Source organism: Lissotriton vulgaris, chromosome 11 (assembly GCF_964263255.1).
Source record: "Lissotriton vulgaris chromosome 11, aLisVul1.2, whole genome shotgun sequence".
In the NCBI taxonomy this organism is placed as follows: Eukaryota; Metazoa; Chordata; class Amphibia; order Caudata; family Salamandridae; genus Lissotriton; species Lissotriton vulgaris.
Window position 1 is genome coordinate 645,870,845 of NC_141699.1, and position 22,455 is coordinate 645,893,299.

Here is a 22,455-nt window from a genome sequence, read left to right on the forward strand (position 1 = left end):
CCAGAGGAGTAGATGTCGGAAGGACAGCAACCGACCATCGGTCAGTTGCAATTCTTCTGATATCGTAATTAGTCCCATTATGTAAAACGATATTCTGGTACCATATCTACCTAATGAACCTTAGTGATCTTATTCTGCGTGACAAATGATTCTTTCAATCTACCAACTTCAAGCCTTCGCCAATCTTCTGGGATGATAGGCGTTTCAGTAAAAGTACTTACTCCCTCAGAGGGCACGATGGTCAGCTTCCCTACTTGCTATTTCTTTGACTGCAACCAAAACGAATGCTTCGTTTTTTCCATCCAGTGCTCTGCTGACTGTCAAATGATTGCTCTTTCAGTTTTTGCATCATTTAATTTCATCCCAGAGCTATGCTGCATATTTATTTGCAGAGTTGCTATGTTTTCTGCTTGTCACACTCTTGTAAACAACAGTAAACAGGCAATCCACACCTTAGTATTAGCAAAGCTGTCATGTAGGAGGAAGGATCTGGGCAGAATACATCTGCATAACTCTAATTAACATATGAAGAGACAGGAACAGGAGTCTGTTTCAATTCAGTAGAAAGGTTCTGCATACTCCAGTGAAAAGCGCAAAATTTATGTATGGAAAAAATGAATAGTAAGTGACTTACCTGTGTTTGTTGAAAACTCAAAAGGTGCACTGAACTCTCCATATCCTGCTGCAGTCCTGGCCCGCACGTGAAAGACGTAGGTCGTTAGTGGGTTGAGACCTTTGATATCTGCACCGCGGGATGTCGTTTTAACAATTCGATAGCTGCGCTCATTCTGATCCTGTATATAGATGAGCAAAGAGAGAAATAAGCTCTATAATGGCATGAACGTTTCCATGCAGGTACATAATGAAAGCCATACTTCATATTTTACCACTGATGTCAACTCTGAATGAATGACCCTCAACTTAGAGTGATATTGTATGTGGGCAATGCAGACAGAAGAACTAACTATTTTGCCAACACAACAAAAGTGTATATTGTGGACAACGTACCAAAAGGTTGTTTTTTCAGAATTACGTAGCATGTCTACACAGAAATACATTTTGATATTGTGATTTTAATTGCATTTTTTTAGCGCTTACTACCCCAGATGAGGTATTGAAGTGCTTTTCGGTGAGTAGGAGGGGAGTACGGAGGGGACAAGTCAATGACCTAAGACTTAAACACTTGAAAACACTGCTGCCTTCCCTTCTTCAATCGACCCCCCTTCAATGTCGACCTGAGACCACATTTTCTTGCTTTGGTTAGAGATTCAGATCTCAGGCCGTATTTATTGTTGGGTTAACGAGGTAGCCTTTACTGCATGTCTAGCTAATATAATGTATAAAGTGCTGCTTTGAATGTGTAAGCTAAGTGCAGCTAGGGCTAAAGACCTCCATAGAGTAAATACACTTGTGGATACAGGACGAATGACTTCAGAAGGACTGGGAAGAGGGTCCTCACATGTTGATACTGGCCACAGTCCAACTTGTATTCCTTTATTTTGCAACTCTGTAAACATCTTGACAACTGGATACACTTGGCTAAGAACTTGGGAGTTTGAATAAGATCATTAGGGTGGTGACAGTCAGCATGTAATCTTATTTTGGGAGGGTGAAGCACTTCTTTGACACAAAGGAGATAGGTTTTTGTGTATTATATTATATTGTATTGTAATTGCATTTATATAGCACTCACTACCTCTGCCGATGCATCAAAGCTTTTTTTCGGCGAGTAGCAAGCTACTCCGAATCCCAAAAAGGATTAGTGGTATGTGGAAGATGGGTTGTTTGATCTAATATGCAGTAGGTATACACGTCATAAACACTGTGTTTCAACTATAATGGGAGAAGGCTGCTTTTGTGGGAGATGGCTTCCCGGATTTTGAGTTCTCTGCTGCAATGAGAAGTTGTAGTGTTTGTTTATATCAGTGATACACTGGTCACTCATTCAAGATTTGATGTGTCTAATTTTGTATGAGAAGGATGGGTGGCTTGGGTTTATTACTGTGCTGTTTGCGCAACACATGGATTATTTACTCCTGCAGGCGTTGTGAAGGAGATTTATTTATCTGCAATGGGCTGGTTGCTCATGTTGGAAATGAGTTTATGAGTTGCATGTTTCTTTTGGGTGACTGCTTTTTTGCTTTTATAGGTAAGTAGCTTGCTTGCACATAATAAATGTAGGCTGTTTACTCTATGGGAAAAGTCTCATGTGTTCCTATGGAAAAAAGACTTCTCGCCCATTGATTGGTTGTCCAGTGCTTAATTTGGGCAGGTGCCGGTGCCGGGACTGAATTCTCAACACCAGAACTTATGATAGCCTGCCACATGGTGGCGCTGTTTGTCTAATTTATAAATAATCATAACAATAGTTGTTTATTAATTCAATATACATTATAAATGACTAATACCTGACACACAGGCCATTCCTATAGCTGTGGAGAACTAAAATAGTCTGCATTGTTACACTTGTAGGAGTGTGATGTTAGTAATTGTGTTTCAATTGGCAATTCTGGCAGGGGCAATGGGCAGTGCAAGCTGCAGTGGCCTTTTGACGAGAGCTCGGGCATTTATTTATTTGCAAATTAAGCATTGAGTTAGCCTATGAAGAAGGTGGACTGTTTACTACAGAGAAGAAGAGTACCTTGTTCTCATGAAGGACTTTTTTGTTTCTTGTGTGCTTGGCTTTTGCGAAATTGCATTTAAGGGATGCTGGAAACAGTCCAATGCAGGAAAAGAAAGAGATGACCAAAGGGACATGTCCTGTGTAGCGTTCTTCGGTCAACAGTATAAAGCCCTTGGGAACTGTAGGGTTGGAAGACCGCACCTGAAAATGCTTCTCTTTACATTACTTTGGGAAAAGGTTTCTCACGAAGAAGCATACTGTGCTCTGTGATGATCCTGTACTTTTTCTGTCCTTATTATTATACAAGAAAGTAGCAGATCATCTTCGAAAAAAGAGAAGGTAATTACTACTTGATAGGGGTATTTTTCTGCTATTCCAGAATACAAATAGCTCCATTTTGCAGCCTAGTACACGAAATTGGAATGTGATTTGTAGAAATTATGCATTTACTGCCCGCGATGCACGGGCGTGCAATTTTCCTTTCGGAAATATCCTCTTTTACAGGCAGTCTATTAACACCAATCAAGCCACACTAGCATAGTCAGAGAAAGCAGTTATTGCGGATGCTGTATCATAGGTGGCATAGAATGGATATGGAAATGATAAGTTGGCTTGTACTATGTTGTGTTCCAGGTTCTATTTGGTATCTCTGCACTCTGATAGAATACCCTGCACTGAAATTAAAATCAATATAATTCAGCACATGCTTGAAAAGTTGGAACAAGTAAGTGAGAGAGAAAGATGTGATAAGTGTGTTTTTGTGTAGATCGCTTACCTTCTCGTAATATTTAACTTCATATTCCAGGATGACTCCGTTGGGCCGCTCAGGCTCTGGCCAAGCCAGGGACACACTGTGCCTCGTGATCTCCTTTGACTGGAGCAGGGTGACCGGTGAAGGAGCTGCCAAAACACAAGTTTACATAATTCTAGGTCACTTCTGACATTGGTGGAAAGTCTCCAGGTAATATTAGTAGCACTGTTTATCCCAAACAAAAAGTCGGTAAGTCACTGAGCGAGCTGTTATGGAAATAGGTAAGAAATACTGTTAGCACGAGAGAGGAGGATGGAGGGATTTTGGAGCTGGGTGTGAAATAGCACAACAAATGGGGGAAAACAATGCTTTCCCAAGGAGGAGGATTGATTTCTTGATGAAGTGTGCTCAAAGATCTTAAGCTGGAGAAATGTGTTCTATGGTTTAGGCTGTGATGTGATCATTTTATGCTACAGCTCAACCTCAGCTTGCCACCTAGGAACTCTGGAGGGAAATCATTTTTCACATGAAATTCATGTGCCAATGCCTCAGCAGGCCTTTGCTTGAGACAACCATTTTACTGAACACAACTATAAAGTTTATGACTACAATTGCATTCATAACCAAAATTGGTAACTCGATCAAAAGACAAAGGAAAGCCAAGTCTTAAATGATAAAAGGTCACAGAAGATGAGACCTTTTCATCAAGTGCATTTAAAAGACTGCTTACTAATAATCATAACCGGCAAGATGTACAACCGTTTTTAGCAGTTGCAAATGGAAAATCGGTCCATTTGCGACCACTAAAAAGGGTTGTAGTAAGTACAAACCCAATTTTGTGAGTCAGTAACCTATTACCGTCTTGCAAAATAGGGTTTGCGAGACGCTATTAGGAAGGGGCGCACCAAGGGCATCCCTTCCTAATAGCGAGTCGCATGGGGATATACAATTGTTTTGCAACCCAACAATCGCAGTTTACCACCTACTTAAAGTAGGTGGTAAGCCAGTTGCGAACGGGATGTGGTGCCCGGGGGAACCCTTCCCCCTTTGTGAATGTATGGAAAAATATTTTTTAAGAGCAGGCAGTGTTTTCCCTTAAAACAAGAAAAGAACACTTTACATTTTTTCTTTGAACAAATCACATTTTCCTTTAAGGAAAACAGGATGCACTTGAAAAAAAGTTGCTTTATTTAAAGGCAAACACAGACATGATTTTCTGCTGTCCCCCGCAGGCTGCCATCCCTGTGACTGTAGCCCCTTCCCAATGGATTGCAAATTGCAACCTGCCTCATGAATAGTGACAAGGCAGGTCATTTGCGACTCCATTGGGAATCACTAAATATGTCTGAGACACATTAGTACATTCCGTTTTGCGAGTCGCTAAAAAAAATCGCAATTTGCGACTTGTAAAATGTACTGGTCGTACATCTGGCCCAAAATGATTTGGTATAATCCTCAACATTCTTTACAGCAATCGAAATGTGTGCACAAACTAGTTATGCCAACAACAGGGACCCATATTATAACAATCTGTTTTCATCAGAGACTTTTTGGAGACATGTTTACGGGACCTGCTAACACATATTGCTTCAATAGTCTCCTGAGAGAGTTATGCTAATGTTGCTCCAGGGTGAAAAAAGAGTAGCATGGACATAAGAAGCAGAAAGAATACTGTGATGACCAAGCTTTAGCCGTGCACCAACACTGACTAAAGGACCAACGTAATCATACCCTTTTTAATCGAAAATGGAGGAGCATTTAAGTGAACACTTTTAAATCACTAGGGACGGACCAATTGGCCTGATGCATCGAAGGGTTGTTGCTCTATCTACGTCTATGGGGACATACTTTGATAGAGAAGGACCAGCATTTGATACTCATTTTGGGGTATGGCTGATATAAGGACGGACCACTAGCTGGTCAGACTGATTGATAGAGAAATAGACAGAACGTATGCTAAATATAAAATAAATCCTGAACTAAAGAAAACAGCAGAAGCAGCTTAGTTGCTGAGCGCAATGCTTTTCGGCTGGGGAGGGCGGGGACTCATAGAGGTGTTTAAGTTTAATTGTTGGCTGGTAGGACACTATGCTCCACCTTCGTCTGCACAGCACAATAGGTTGCCTGCACTGCTCAGCAGACAAGCCTGTGGAGATGTACGAAGAAGGCAGCCCCGTTCCTGATGCCGAGCTGCTGTGTGGTCACGTCTGCAGCCAGCTGTTATCGAGCCTGCCAAGGCTTCCCGTCGCTGCTATAAACTCGGGGGATAAAAATGGACAAGCAGGGAATTTATAATCTTATCTAACTAGGCTGTTGTGTATAGCCAGAGATTAGAAACCTTCCTAATTGAAAGCGCTCTTTCTTGCTGTGAACAGGCTGAACATCCTGCAGAAGAGTAGGGCACTTTAAAGACCGATGAATAATGTCCCATGAGGGGAACAGCTGGAACAGTAGCACAACATCTTGTGACTAAGACATCACAAAAAAAGCAATATTCGAAACATGTAGCAGCCAAATAGTTCCAAGTTCATGACTGACACCATGATCCAGTCTGCAAGATGCTCTCTGGGACTTGTAGTTTCACCTTCAATTATGTAAATGTGGGCAAAAAAATACATATGTTGTGTCTAAAAAACCCACGACACAGCGATATTTTGGGAGACATTGTTTACTACGAATGTCCTACAACGCATTTCATTACAATGCGGTCATTACAGCGACTGTGTTGTTTCACCATGAACATTACATCGCAAGTCGTTTCAACAACTTGCTGTAGGGGGCGAGCTGGGGTTGGATTTACAATCCAAAACCTTCCCTGCTGTTGCACAAACTGGAGTAGGAATAGTAAATAATACTATTCCTAAGTCCAGCACGCCCCCTAAAGCAAGTCGTTGTAACGACTTGCAATGTAATGGTTCACGTTGAAACAAGGAGGTCGTTGTAATGAGAGCGTTGTAATGGAATGCGTTGTAGCGCATTTGTAGTAAAAAGACATATTCGATATTTTGGCACCTGGCAAAGCATTTTGACAGATGGATTCTTCAACAAGCCAGAACCCTTCTCACCCCTCACCTTTAACATGCTTCTCCATTTTTCTCTTCTGATTGCATTGACCGCATAAAATGTATCCTTCTAGATGTTTTTCAACTTGTACACAAAATTAAAATGTAAGCATCTGCTATTGGTACCATATTTTCATTCCTTCCGTTTGCATGCTAAAGGTGACTCTCCTTGGCAGAAAAGTCCATCATTAAATGTATACCTATGGAGAGAGTAAATTTCTTTACGTTTTCCATTCTGTAGAAATTTGGAAAGGACTTTGCATCTTTTCATTAGAGTTGCACTACTCTATCAGTGAATAGTACCAGATGTACTTTAGGATGAAAAATCATTATTTCGGGAAAATGTCTCAGGACCTGCTAAGAACATCAGCTTACTGTTGCCTCACTAGCATTACAAATATGGCGAACATTTGTTTAGTTGCGTATATGGGATCAAAGCGTTACTTTATGACAAATTTTCCAGCACAAATGTTCTTGGAATACCCAACTAAGTACCCTTTTTAAATGTATATTAAACAACTAAATTCTGATAGTAACAGGTGATTTGTTATATAATTAGACATTATTAACTATAAATATTTATCATAATAACTTTGATACTCAGAAATGCTCCATCCATCTGTTGCATAACCCTCCTTCTTTCAATAACCAACTTCATAAATCTGCTCTCCCACGTTAGTTTCCTTACTATCAGTGTGTCTGCGGGGTCCTGAGCTGCAAACAAGACAAGCAAGACTGTGATAGTGGAACATGTTTCAGAACTAAAGATCTGTGATTCACATCTGAGATATTATTTCTTTGGATATTGGCATTATTCTAAACATTTGTTTTCAGAGTTTGAAGCAATAAAGTACCTATTATGCTGTGAAAATATGCACAGGTACCGATTCTTGACTGTGCAGTGAGTCTCGGGGGAAACTTCTAGATTAATTAAACAAGGGAAATATGTGGATTGAAGATTTTCATGGGCTGGGTTGGAGGGTATATCTTTTCTACTGCACATAATTGACTTTAAAGGAGGCATGGTGTCATGTAGTTCCCCAATTTCCAGTAAGAACTGCACATTTGCTGGGCAACATAAACATAGGGATTGTGCCAGACTGATTACGTGCCGCCCGCAGGATAGGTTGTCCTAGAGACCAGCTAGCTCACAGTGCCACCACATGCCCCCTAGACCTAGACAGATAGAGCATGGTTTTGGCAACCACGGAACATGAAAACCGTGAGTACCCCCAGGGACTGTGGTAACAGATCTAGACCCCTTTCGCGCAGTCACTTGTGCTGTCTTTTGCTCCGAGAAATATACAAGAAATACATAAAAGGGTGTTTTCAATATTTATTGAACCATTGTGATTCTTGCATAGGATATATATACTCCAGTGATCAGTGGCAAAAGGAATAAAAGATTAACAGAATGCTGAGCAATGCAAACATCACACAGATCTGTGACTGGGGGTGATTGTTTGACAATGTTCAACATTCCGTCCATCATCTTTTTGTGCTGCAGTGATTAATAGACAGAAGCAGATGAAAGTGATTAGCACTAAAAGCACAATGAAAAGAATGCAGATTTTCACCATCTTGCTCAAACAATCTATATTTTATAACAAAAAGCATCCTTCCGTTCGAGCCAAAACCTTAGTCAGGCTGACATTGGTATGATCTATCAATAGCTGTGTCGCCTTATGGATGAAAACAAATAACGACATTTGCACAATCTGTGTTTAGGCCTTGTACGTGATGGTCAAGGTGTCGTGATAATGTTCCTACTCAGTGGAATTTGTAAGCAACATAGATGCAGAGAAACTAATCCTGCATTGTCACGTATGCAAATGTGTATCAAAGGTCATTGTGCGAAAGAGAAGGCAACTTAGGAATCGTGTGCATAGCAAAAATGGCAACGTTTTCCCCTGGGTCTAACTAAGTCACATAACACTAGTTGCTGCGGATTAGGTACAAAGTTAGAAATTTCAAGTTTTGTTGGTATTGGCTTTTCTCTTCACACACTTTATGTTACTTTTACCAACCTCATATCACCAGTGGCATGCAAGTCAAGGGTCCAGAACAGCATAATGTTGCCTGTCCTGCTCACCTCAGCCAAAGCAAAAGCTTCAGTATTCTGCTTAGCAGCAACTACAACTTCTTCAGTAGTGGATGCAAACTAGAATAAATGATGTAAGAGCCTCCAGGAATCAGTACAAGTTCAATATAAATGCAAATCATTACTGATATTGAGGTCTCTAGTTGCCGACCTTCGTGGCTGTTAAAGATGATTCGAAGAGTGGGTTGGAAATACCCACCAGAACACACGACAGAGTGCCTCTGCTATACACAAGATTTGATGCCTAGCTTTGATGTCTTCAACTGCAACCTCCCCGACACCAGTTGTTTCCCAACGTCACTAGATCAGACAAGTGACCAATAAGACACATGGAATCAGGGCAAGGAAGCAGGATGGTCAAGGTGCTGAGCCAGGTTGCACGACATGGCTTCGGCTCCTAATTGCAAATCTTGTTCCACCTGCCTGCAGAATGTCTCTGAGTGAATGCGAGCTGCTCTCTCTTCAGCCGCAGTGACCCCACTGCTTGCTGTAGCTCACAGAAATCTGGTGCTTCTCCCTCAAGCACAGCAGAATGTGCCTAGCACGCCCAAAGCGGAACCGCTTGGTTAATCAGTGCCATTCTGGGCTGACAGGCAATTTTCTCACAGGGGAATCTGTCAATTACCAAGATCTGACCCCGAGAACAGCGGATTAAAGAAAAGTTAATTGCATGTGTCCCCTTCCATTTCTACCCCTTCTCAATACTGGCTACATACACCAGATAAATGGCATTGCATGTGGTAGGCTGCTAGGGGTCAGTGCACTAATACATAACATATCAACTGCGAGGTGGCCGAGTGCATCGAATCAGATATGTATCTTGATTGTATTGCTCTCATTAATTCAACATTAGCAGGCAAAAGTCTATAATGATTTTTTCCACTAATACGAATGAGCCAGAAGGTTCAAACACAACTGGAAACACTTGAAGATCCGGGCTGTCGATGGAATACATGACATCTGTTTAACTTCTGAGATTATTAATACTGTTGAAAAAAATGCATCACAAAATTCGGTCATAATTATGAGCTTCTAATGTTAAAGAGTCTCGAGTGAGCAAGCACACTCTCTTTAGTCTTAACATAGATTCCAAGTTAAAAATAAAGCATGCTGTCAAATAAAAATAAACTACGTGTTTGCACCCAGGCAAACTGCTTTTTGGGAGTAAGACCCCCTCCCTCTCCACACTCACACCTCAGGCACATGACTTGTTTGTTTTTCGTGAGTGTTCTTTTTAAAGAATAATTTATTTTACAAAGGGGATAGAGGCGGCAGCATATGAGAACAAAAAAAATCCTTTTTTCCCTGCCTCTCCATTCACAGGAGGGCGGCCATTTTGTTTCCGTTCACTTCCTCAATAACCTGCTATTAAACACCTAAGACTGGATTTATGGCCCCACTTCGACGAGCATTGTGGCTGCCATACTGGGAGAACAGATGCGCCGTAAAAAGACCCTACAGACGCCATAAACTGAATTCCAAGGGCCGACACAAGCAGTGGCTGGGGACAATAGTGGGGGGAGTTTAGAGTAAAAGAGCTGTGTGCGGATGATGTCTTTACTGGCTTAAATTAAGATGGTTGAAAAAAACAGGAAATAAACAAATGCAATTTAAAAAAAGCCTGCGGGCAATGATGAGTGAAAACAGCTACTGCACAATGGCACGGGTTTCAAAGGAGATGCCTTTACTTTATACAGCAGCAGGGTGGACTTCGCTCTAACCCCCGCCAATATTCAAATTAAACGAATTAGAGTTGCACAGAGGACATTCCCTCACCGGAAAATTAGATCCACAATTTGTAGCTGACCTCCAACAAATCGAAACCAGCAGCCTGGGATGTTCTCCTTTCATGCTTTCCTTCTGCACTCGCCTTTAATTTGAGACTCTGCTTCTGGCCTTTAAATGAAATGGTTGAAGTCACCAGTGGGGGTTGAAGCTAAGTACTTGTCCCCCAGGCCAGGTGATTAAATTGTTTCCCTTCATTCAGGCTAATTCAAAAGAAAACAGTTTTAATAACAGTCTCTGCTACTAGAAAGGACTTTGAACATTTCGAAACTTTTTTTTTTTTAAATAAATCAATCTCGCCTCAGATATCCAGTTATGGCTAATCAAGATGTGTAGCAGTCTGTTTCTGTGTGTCCGTTCCTAAAAGCTAAATGATAAATAAAAGATCGAGTTGTTTCTCCTCCGTGGAGATTGTTTAGGTGTTCGGAACTGTGGGAAACCATCAACAACCATAGGCGGACCAAGGCCTACAGGAAAGCAGGGGAGGCTATGGATTGCGTCATTTACTACCAGACATTATTGGAGCGTATGCACGAGGAGGTATACACCAAAGATAAAGGTAGGGCGTAAAAAAGTTGTTCTATGGAAGAACTAAACAACCATACACCTTGGCCGTGTGTTCCTTTGTGCATGTCACCCTGTTTCCAAACCATCACAGATGTGTGTGACTCAGGTTCACTTGTAGTGCTCTCATGTAGCGCGACGCGGCAAATGACGCTGTGCGCAGAACAATAAAAACATAAAGAAGCCACGAAATACCAATAAAGGACTTGATGCATTTATAAATGTCTACATTAGATAAATGCAATAACCACAAAAAAATCTGCCTTAAATTTACCTGGTTTGTGTTGTGCACTCACTGCCCTAATGCTGAAACTTGTTCATTTTCCGGGGTATCCTTGTGTCTCAGTTTAGGCCTCCAACTCGGGTTATCACTTTACCCCACAATTGATGACAGAGTTTTCAGATTCTCGACTGGAGGCAGAATAAGGTCCTTCAAATCTCACACACAATCTCTTTAAGAAGATGTGGGGCAAGTTATAGGATCCATGCCAGGACTGAAGACACTGGTGACTGCTGCATAAGTTGCTCAGTACCAAAATGTATGTCATGCTCTTTTCCAGTAATCAAAATTCTTCCCTAGTACTCCAACTTTTCCTAATTCCAAGACATGATTGTACCAACGCCCGCTTGGAGCTTCCCAGGAATAAAGTTAAAACATTTTAAAGGCACAGATCATGCATGAGTGGCAATCACGCAGTTTTTGGGGACCTTACCCTGAACAGGCAGGATTGGCCATTGTACACACCTGTGACATTCCTCTCAACTACTTAAACAGGCATAATAGAGCCACTCTACGCCTCATATTAGGCTGGTTTCTGCCCCTGGACATCTTCTCTAAACTTGTTTTCTTTAAATCGCATTCCAGTGTGTTTCCCTTCTTGTAATCCTGTTTTTTCTTCTGTTTTAGGACGTGCACTACACCTCTGCTGGGCAAGGGATTAGCAAAATCACATCTTAAGAAAGCATCTCCCAGCTTTAAGCCCTAAATGCCTGGTTAGAGCACAGGATGATTTGGGTAGGTTTGTTGTGTGACCGGTTTTAATGACTATGGAGGCTAGGCTCGGGTGTGTGCGCTTGACTCCAAGGATCACCCTTTAAATTGGTGTCTACAGACACACTTTCATCTCTGCCCTGCCACATCCCTTCATGCTTGAAATGCAGTTCTAATTTGACAACGTGGCAATTTGGAAACAAGGGTACAGCAGATGCAGGCAAATGACATATTATTTTCATGACTGCTTTGCGGGCAGCAACACAACAGGACTTTGTGTTGCCAGGGTATTTTGTAAACATGAATCAAAAAGAGCAAAGGACTTCTAGGAAAACAATGCATAAATGCAACAGGAAACAACACTTTATGGTGTTTGAAAACATGCTACTCTAACATTCATTAATTAAATGTATTGGAACATTCTTATTATGCTTTAAGAGTACTTCCGAGTAGGCAGAGTCCATCTATTGCTTGGCTTGTTGGCATAGTTTGAGGGAGAAGGGATAACATTGACAGCGTACTGCACCATACATCGATGAGTGGACTCTTAGTGACATAAATATGGCAATTTCAACAAAGGAGTTCCTGAATCATCTTGTAGGCAAGAAAGTCTCATGCTGCCTGTGATGTCACTGCAACACACGGCATAGAGGAGTCATCTCTGTTTCTTATTCGCTACCAGTCTGTGAGTAACTGCAAACGCCATCCTTTGGACGTTCTTTGCACACTGTTTCTCCCAGCAATGCCTTAGGTCATGCTGCACTCAGCCTTTCAAGTCAACTTCAACCGGACTGCCCTTCTGCATATAAAATGGCGTCTACAGCTGTGATTTTTGAGCATGCTAACAATGCTTCCCTGTTGCATGCAGCGTCTTAAGGCCGATTAATGGACAGCTTTGATCTTAGCCCTTGGTGATGCAAAGCAAACTAATGGTGGCCTTTTAAACATTTTCATAAGGGGGCCCAAGATTCTCAACACAAATGGATTACCAAGCAATCCACAAGGTGCAACGTGACCGCCTCTCTCCCCAAACAATATCAGTTGTACCCACACTGTGGTTTCTGTTGCCAGTGTCTGGGTCATTTGTGAAGGGGAGTTTCAACCTTGATCCCCATAATGTGGGGGACTCTGGAGCACAGGGGCTGCTGGCACTTGTGCTATGCTTAGACTAAAGCTTTTCTGCAACCATGTTTTGTGACACATTTAGTCATGCAGCAAGGCCGGGTGCGTTTCTGATGACAGTGGAACCAAGCAACTACAGACATATCCCTGAAAGGTGTTAGTTACTTCCACATCTACATTGGGAAATAAAAATAGTGGTGATTAACACTTTGCATACAATTTCATAGTAGATTCTGCGGTTTACCGGGGTACACAAAAGTACATTGCCCTTCTTCACCTATGCACCGAGCATTACGCTTAAGCATGACCAAACACAAAGTATAATTTCCCCAGGTCAGTCATGAAACCAGCAAACAAGAAGCTAAACGACCAAGGTCCACATCTAAATTTACTACCTGTGTGACTGTTAATGAATGAGAAGTGCAATCAGGGAACACAAAGGCAGAGAGGGATCTCAGCGCCCATCCAGCTTATAGTCTGTCTTCACTTTCACTGAACGTGAAGCGAACCTGCTGCTCAGTGTAAAGGCTGCAACAGTAACAAGCACAGAGACAAGAAAAGCAGCAGAAAACTGAGAAACGATACTGTCTCTAAAGGAAGTATCAAGCTACAAAATACAGAGATGATCAACGACACTGATGAAAACAGGGCACAAGTTAGTTACAAAGAGAGGGCCTTGGCTCCGCCCAGAGGAGTATTTCATTCTCACCTCATGCGACTGACTAGTTGGTGTATCATTCCACTGACTGTGGAAGGCTTGCCTTACATTCCATGATAAGATACTTTACTCTTAAACAGTACACTGAATCATCACACATTACATAATTTCCCCTCCTAGGCGCACAGTACAGAAAAAAAGCTATTTTATTATTTTTATGTTATCTATGCAGCAGTCGTTTAGAAAATATTTTAATTAAGACTCAAAAGGACACTAGACTTAATGGCTTTACCAATGCTTGTTAAATAATCTGTCTATATATTGAAAAGGAGAGTTAGTGTTATCGTTTTTGAGGCGCTGTAGCTACTTTCTAAACATCACATTAGCAGAGGGTCTGGGTCAGTCAGTTCACAATGGCAAGGCACAGACCCATACTCAGGGAGGGCCGGCAGCGTTGGCCCACACAGCTTGTTTTCTTTCTGATTATCGCAGATCCTGTTTTGTTTCACACACATGATAAATACCTACTAAAAAAGGAAAATACCAGGAAACGGTGTAGGCTTCCTGAATGAAAGAATACACTGCAAAACAACGTTGAAAAAAAGCTATTCAGGAATGCGACTACATGTAAAATGGTAGAACATTTTCCACAACTACAACAAAGAGAGAAACCACTCCCACGATTACCGGTGCTTTTTATACAGTTAATACTTTGAAGATCATTTTCTCTCTGCAAATGAACTAGAAAACTCCAATGCAAGAACAATTACTGTGAGGAAGTTCAAGCACACACAAGCAGTTGCTATCAGTAACCATGAGGAAAACAGAAGCCATTACACACATCTCCGCAGCCATCTTTTTAGAGATTAGGGGTGAATTGCCTTTGACTACTAGAATATGAATGGTTTGTGTTTGCAAAATCAGCTACTATGTTACTAATCAGAACCAATAGGGGAGACACAGAGTTGCCACGTAACAAGCAGCCATGATACAGGTGCCCAGTACTAATCTCAGATAAATATTCCAGAGATGCAGACAGCCCTGCTTAATCTGTGGGCTGGGGCGGGGTTTCTGCTAATCCTCAAATGGCCGCCTTAAACTGTGGCTGCAGGTAAATGCTGCCTTGCTGGCAGTAAAGAGGAATGCTACAGGAGTTTGCTAAAAAGCAATAATGAGCTTTCAGACAGCCACGGGGCCTGTCCCATGGCCTCCATGGGACCCAGAAGCAGCTTGTAAAGTCCCTGCTCTGTCTGAAACGGCATCCTTTGTACTTTCTATTGGACTTTAATGGCTTCCTGAGGGGTTGGCGGTGAAATGATGGGGTCTGCTTCCTGTGTTTTATGAATGCAGGGCTATTTTGTGAAAATTCTCTACAATATGTAATATTTCCTGTAGCCTTTGACATGGACTAACACTTCCAAAGGAGTGTGTGAGTCTGGAAAATAGGGGTACTTCTCAAGGAACATTGTCAGGTAACTCTCTTTCCACAAGACGGTTTACCACAAGTAAAAGTACTAGAGTGGCCAAATAAACCAGGCACTTGTCGTAATCCATCTTTACTCAACACAGCGAAAATGCAATCCCCGAAAAGTGGAGAATACAAAGAAGGAGGAAATTAAGGAATTAAAACATCATCCAAAGGTATGAGTATGTCAACAAGTTGTAAAAAACTGTTCTTAAGCACATGACACAAGTCACGTTTCAGAGCCATCACCAGACAAAAATAGATGACAGGTTTGCATATTTATTTCCAAGGTGGCGATCTGTTGAATGCATAATCGAAATTCTCCAGTTTTTTAACTGGGTTCATCTGCCATTCTGAATTATACTAACAAGGTGAAAGTTGTTCTCTAATGGCTCAACAACTTTCCAAGTGGCAAAGACCATTGTCTATCTAACAGCTCTTTTTACAAAAGGTTGGGGACTCATCTGCTCATTTCAAAATGATATATAAGTATTTGCGATTCTACAATTTATCAGATCCTCTTTAACAGCAACATTTTGCTCTACTCTGACTTTGTGCATGAAGTACAGAATGCTGTTACATGCATCAACGAGGGAGCATCAGCTTCATTCCTATCTCTTATCCGCAGTCTGCTAGTTCAGTTTTCAAAGATTTTTCAAGAATACTGATGCACAAAACTGGCATAAAATTCAGAACAGCAACATTCACTCAAAGCCATCTCATCAACAAAAGTCAATTTCATCCATTCAAATGGATTTTATAGATGCAACTGAAGAAATACTGCCGCTGCTACCTGTGTATGGATGTCTGCTATGATCTGCCATCAAAAGAACGTGCACATTAAGAAGAAGGGCATTGGTCTACCAGACAAAATTACTCCTCCATTTCAGAAAATTTATATGGCTCTGCTGTGTCAACCTGATTGCTCAAGTGTTATGCTGCACCCTGATGCTTGTTTTTCTGAACATTTTTCTGAAGTCTCCTTATGTAAAGCATGGGTTAGGAGACCCCCCTCAATGAGGGCCAAGCCAATGCAATCCTGTCACTCGGAGGATAAGGAGCACAGACTGCACTTCCAATCACAAGGGGAAAATGGCCGAGCCATTCTCAGTCAAGACTGCTACAAAGACATAGCTCCCTTCATCTAGTAATTTCCATCTTTAGTCAGGAAATTGTGAATTTGGGGTAGACTGAGTGACAGAGAAAGAAACCAGAAACGGAAAATTCCACTTAACTACCTCTGCCAAGCCCTAGACTGAAATTTCAAGAAGATATCATGAGACCATTTTTGTCTAGTTATCATGGCATTAAACGCAATTAGATTCCCATCATGCAGCTGGGGTCATTTAGGCAATCTCTAATGACAGCAGCATGAAATCAAGTGCACACAACTTAATTCTAATGTGCATAAAAAAAAGGAAGGCTACAAAACAGACAAATATTCCGATATTCTTCCTGACGGCCCCCAGCAGCGGGACACCTCTCCGGAGGTAGCAGTGCGTTTACAAATGCTGGCATTTATTTAAATCAGGACAGGTGCCATCAGCTAAGTGCATTTTGGTTCACTTGATTGCTGTGTTTAGTTATGTACACAATTAGCTGGAAAGATGCCCTGAAAAGGAAAGGGCCGAAGAGTGAGGTAAACCTGGATCAATGACGAACAGGGGAGCAAGGGAGAAGTTATCTGCTGGAGTAGGATAAACCTCCAGAAGCATGCCTTCTGTTTGGAACTGGTTATATTACACTCGTTTTGTGAGGAGCAATGGCGACCCAGGGACAGCTTCCATATAACAGAGGGTAAAAACTGTAATCTGAAGCTGCGATATCTATAGGCAAATATCAACTAGAAAAAACCAGGGTCGCCAACCACAATATGGCTACCTGGAGAGAGTACTGATGAACATTGCCACTTACTAACCCCCATCATTCTCCAAGCTTTATGTCATGCATTTATGCAAAGTGATTTGCACCAAAGTTGTTAATTTTTAATGGTATTGTTCAATGAGCGCAGCAACTTTCAATGTGCAATATCAAGTGAGGGCTGATGTCCATTTTGTGTCTTTTAGAAGATGGCTCAATATGTGAGCATTTTTTCAAAAACCATACATTGCTGGGCAAATTGAAGGGGCGTAAAATATGTAGTGGAATGTTGTGGTGGCTTCTATCTTTCCACATGATGTGAATGGCATGCAAGGCCAAAACACAGAACACATCGCACAAGTCAATTTTAGGACCTGAAGGCAGAACAGGGCTGTGGCATTCTTTGGGGACAATTGAGACACCTAGGCAGAAAAGAAGTCTGTGCATTTATCAACATTTACAGGACGTATTTTGTTAGTAGTTTAGCGTGGTTTGAAGTGGGCTTAAGAGGTTTGGGGTACAGAACAGTTTGCTCCTCTCCATAATAGTAGTAACGTGGGTAGATATCCTCCTCTGAAGAAAACCCATCTGACCTTAAATCAGCACGTGCTTCTCCCCATGTACCATACTTTTAACCTACACCTGCAGCATATGTGAAGTGGTGGATGACCTTACAGTGTGTGTTTGCAGCCTATCGCCTTTCGACTTCAAAAGCATACACGGCCACAGACATTTCATGTTCTGATTAGCTATCACCTTCTCAGCACAAATTGTCCTTGGTGAATTAAGCATGTGCGAGCGGCGCCATTCTGAAACTCTCTTTCACTGCGATAAGCTTGCAGTGTAGATTGTTCTAGATAAATAACATTAGTCAACGTTATCGAAACAGGTGCTTTCGGAGACTACAAGCCATAGGCGGCATAGCCCCACATCACTACTGTGGTATCCGTTGAGCTAAATAATGAATGACAAGTCCAATAAAGCGATTGTGTTACAGCATCCAAGGCAGTGTCCTCTCAAGACACAACAAGGCTAAAAACATTGAATTCACTTGCTTAGACTTCGAGTCACAGGCAGATGATTGAGAATGACCTGCAACATTTCAGCAAAGTCCAGGATTCTGCTCCTTGCAGATAACAAGCAAACATGCTAACCCTCACGGGATTGGCAGTCTGGATGGAGAAATGGGTAAGATCCGGCTCAATAGTGCCTTTTTAGGAATAGTTAGTGTCACCAATGTCTACCCCCATGTTGAGGCTTGCAAAGGTACCTTTGTGGACTGCTTTATAAACACTGGGAGGGAGTTAACTACATAAAAACGGTCTTTTAATAAGAAGAAAGCATTTAGCTAGTTCTCATTTTAGGCCCCACTGTACCCATCATTTGCTGTGTATTCACAATGCTACTGCTTTCACATTTCAGACAAAAATACATAGCGAACCGTCATTATGGTCAAATGTTAGGTAATATCACTTGCTGGGATGTCACAGTACATGTGATATCACTTCTGCTATCCCTGAGATCTTGGTGAGATTACGCTGCCCAGCTGACTTCGAGGTCAACATCAAACAAGATGGAAGCCATTTGCAGTTGAGACAGAGGAGTGGAGCGGAGTCACGGGAAACAGCTTCTCTCCCACTACTCTCCCACCCATTTCTCAGAGGCATTATACCACAAAAGTGATGCACTGTGATTGATGCTTAAAGCATGATTTTAAAAAAATCCCGAAATAGCGACCAAATCACCTTTGTGTTCTACTGGAATATTGAGTTTTGAATATCGACCTACAAGAATACTGACTGCAGCCTCACATCTACCACCATATCACAGGTAATTTTACCGTTCTTAACTCCACACCTACTTACGATGATAATATCTGTCAATTTGGAGTCAAGAACAGTAAATCTGGACTTACCTATATATATTTAGTTTGATGATCGATGGTAGACGATATTCTACAATTGATATTCTTGAAGGTCGATATTTTCTACCTCAATATTCTGTCACACAACCAAACTCCTGTATGAGGCCCAAATTCCATGATGCAGCACTAACAATCCAAACTGTTGAGCAATAGATGTGGCACTAATAACAGGAGAATGTTGGGTGTGCAAAGGAAGACGGATTACCAGAAGAAAAAAAGAGAATTGTTTGTACCACTATACATATCACTGGTGAGAACTCAGCATAAGCATTACATCCAGTTCTGGATTCAAGAACTCCAGAGGGGAAAAACTGATCTTAAATGCGGCTTAGAGTTAAAAGAACAACAAGCATTGGAAATGCAATAGGTCTCGCAGCATTAGAGTTAGTGCTTTTAGAATTGTTTATGGGTTTTTTTGTAAATCTTTAGCATTTTTGTTTCCTGTAGCCAATGCTAAAGAATTAAAAAAAAAAAGCCATAAACATTTCTAAAAGCTCTAACTCAAATGCTCCGAGACCTATTGCACTGTGTGAGGGTGAGGGGTTGAGGGTGAGTGAGGGTGAGTGAGGGTGAGGGTGGGTGAGGGTGAGTGAGGGGTTGAGGGTGAGTGAGGGTGAGGGGTTGAGGGTGAGTGAGAGTGAGGGTGAGTGAGGGTGAGTGAGGGTGAGTGAGGGTGAGTGAGGGTGAGTGAGAGTGAGGGTGAGTGAGGGTGAGAGTGAGTGAGGGTGAGGGTGAGTGAGGGTGAGTGAGGGTGAGGGTGAGTGAGGGTGAGTGAGGGTGAGGGGTTGATGTTGAGGGGTTGAGGGTGAGTGAGGGTGAGTGAGGGGTTGAGGGTGAGTGAGGGTGAGTTAGGGTGAGGGGTTGAGGGTGGGTGAGGGGTTGAGGGTGAGTGAGGATGAGTGAGAGTGAGGGTGAGTGAGGGGTTGAGGGTGAGTGAGGGTGAGTGAGAGTGAGGGTGAGGGGTTGAGGGTGAGTGAGGGTGAGGGTGAGTGAGGGGTTGAGGGTGAGGGGTTGAGGGTAAGTTAAAGTTTGTTTAAAGCCCTATATGCTCGCAAGCTCGATGCGCATGCGAATCGAATAGCTCGACCTAAAAAACTCTTAAATATCAATATAGATGCACAGATAGAAACACTAACGTGCAAGCACAGAAATATAGAAACATGCATGCACAGACAGACATGCACACATCTGGAAACACAGTCACCTGCAGCCACATACATTGATAGATGCAACCACACAAGCATACATATACACTCTCAGGCACACATACGCTTGCAAGCAGGAGCACATACAAACACAGACACACACATGCACATAGAAATGCATATAGCAAGCATGCATATACATATTCAGCACTACCAAGAGCAGATACATTTACACACACGCATGCAGATATATAAGCACACACACAAACACAGGGACTCCTACATACCTATGCAAATGTGTACACTCAGACACACATGCACGCGCACTTATACACGCACACACTCTTGTATCTCTTGTCTCACCCCTGTGAGGTGGCTTCAATGAAATATTAATGTTACACCTTTGAAAAATGCAAGCATTTGAAGTGCTCGGGCGGGTGGAAGCAATTTTGATGTAGAAGTGCTGTGGGAGGCGGGTGCAAGTAAGGACAGGGAGGGCAGAAGATGCCCTTGTAGAACATGCACTTTAATGGAGCATGACAACAATAAAAAATGTCAATTACTTAATGAGCCTGCAGTGAAGCAACATGTCCATTTTTTCCATTGCGTCACATATTTTGTATGAGCACTAAACTCACGTAACAGCGGGCGCTACACCATTGTGCGGTTGGTTAAAGTATGGTCGGGGTGAGGATGGCGAAGATGGTGGCTGGGCTGAGGGTAGAGTGCAGTGACCAGGATTTTTAGAAGGCTGCGAGTGTTACAGGACCCTCTAGAGGGGTTTCCTATTTCCTGAACCACAGCTGTGAAGGTTCAGAAGACCCCTGCCGTTCACTGCTTTGCAATGGGAGGTTTAAAGCGTCCAGATTTGAAGAAACAAGAGATTTTAAGGACACAGAGCGAGATGGGGCAACATGAGTGGATGGGTAAAGAGAGAGAGCAAGAGAGCAAGGGGGAGAGAGATGAAGACAGAAGTGATTAGGTAAGGTGAGAGAGAAGGAGCAATCCGGCACACACAGACGGGCACACACACACAAAGGCACACTCACATAACACAAAAATACACACTGACTGAAAGCAATAATACACGTGCTCACATACAGAATGCAATAAATGCGTACATACAAAGAGACGCACATGTGCAGAATGTTTTCTAAAGGTGAGAAAGGCATACACACGAAGGGGGTGAAGTGGAAGTGGCGAAAGACGCCCTAGAAAGCCAGCCCATTGTATACCTTGGAAGCTATTATCTTTTTGCAGGCATTGCAAGAGCGACTCTGGGAAGCAGGTCACAATGTGAGGGAAGCAGGGGGGGGGGGGAGCAGAGCAAGAGGGGTCGGGCAGTGAGCGGAGGGGAGGTATGGATAGCTGAGTAATGAAGATCGAGCGTTGCTGGGACTCATAACTAAACTAAGAAGTTCCCACAAGAATAGAAAGCACATTTGATATAATATTGATTCCGGAGACCAGGGCCCAACTCAGTATCCCACACATTTGTTATGCAGAATTCAGATAGCCGGCCGATGAAAGCCTGAACATGCCTGCCATACTGGGGGTTGTCTGCCGGGCCGCGGGATACGGGGCAGACCTGTCTTGACTGCGATTGAATGCCGAGGATCCCGCTCCGAACCGGATTACTACCAAGAGCAGATACATTTACACACACGCATGCAGATATATAAGCACACACACAAACACAGGGACTCCTACATACCTATGCAAATGTGTACACTCAGACACACATGCACGCGCACTTATACACGCACACACTCTTGTATCTCTTGTATCACCCCTGTGAGGTGGCTTCAATGAAATATTAATGTTACACCTTTGAAAAATGCAAGCATTTGAAGTGCTCGGGCGGGTGGAAGCAATTTTGATGTAGAAGTGCTGTGGGAGGCGGGTGCAAGTAAGGACAGGGAGGGCAGAAGATGCCCTTGTAGAACATGCACTTTAATGGAGCATGACAACAATAAAAAATGTCAATTACTTAATGAGCCTGCAGTGAAGCAACATGTCCATTTTTTCCATTGCGTCACATATTTTGTATGAGCACTAAACTCACGTAACAGCGGGCGCTACACCATTGTGCGGTTGGTTAAAGTATGGTCGGGGTGAGGATGGCGAAGATGGTGGCTGGGCTGAGGGTAGAGTGCAGTGACCAGGATTTTTAGAAGGCTGCGAGTGTTACAGGACCCTCTAGAGGGGTTTCCTATTTCCTGAACCACAGCTGTGAAGGTTCAGAAGACCCCTGCCGTTCACTGCTTTGCAATGGGAGGTTTAAAGCGTCCAGATTTGAAGAAACAAGAGATTTTAAGGACACAGAGCGAGATGGGGCAACATGAGTGGATGGGTAAAGAGAGAGAGCAAGAGAGCAAGGGGGAGAGAGATGAAGACAGAAGTG

The 22,455-nt window shown here is 42.5% G+C and overlaps 1 protein-coding gene across 1 annotated transcript in view; it reads right to left on the reverse strand.

The window, feature by feature from the left end:
• EPHA4 (EPH receptor A4) overlaps positions 1–22,455 on the reverse strand; it is a 158,319-nt gene that overhangs the window by 33,104 nt on the left and 102,760 nt on the right. Inside the window, exons 6-7 of the mRNA XM_086943736.1 lie at positions 3,399–3,523; positions 635–794 (exon numbers count right to left, since the gene is read on the reverse strand). Of these exons, the coding sequence (XP_086799862.1) occupies positions 635–794; positions 3,399–3,523 (285 nt within the window). The remainder of the gene's footprint in view (positions 1–634; positions 795–3,398; positions 3,524–22,455) is intronic.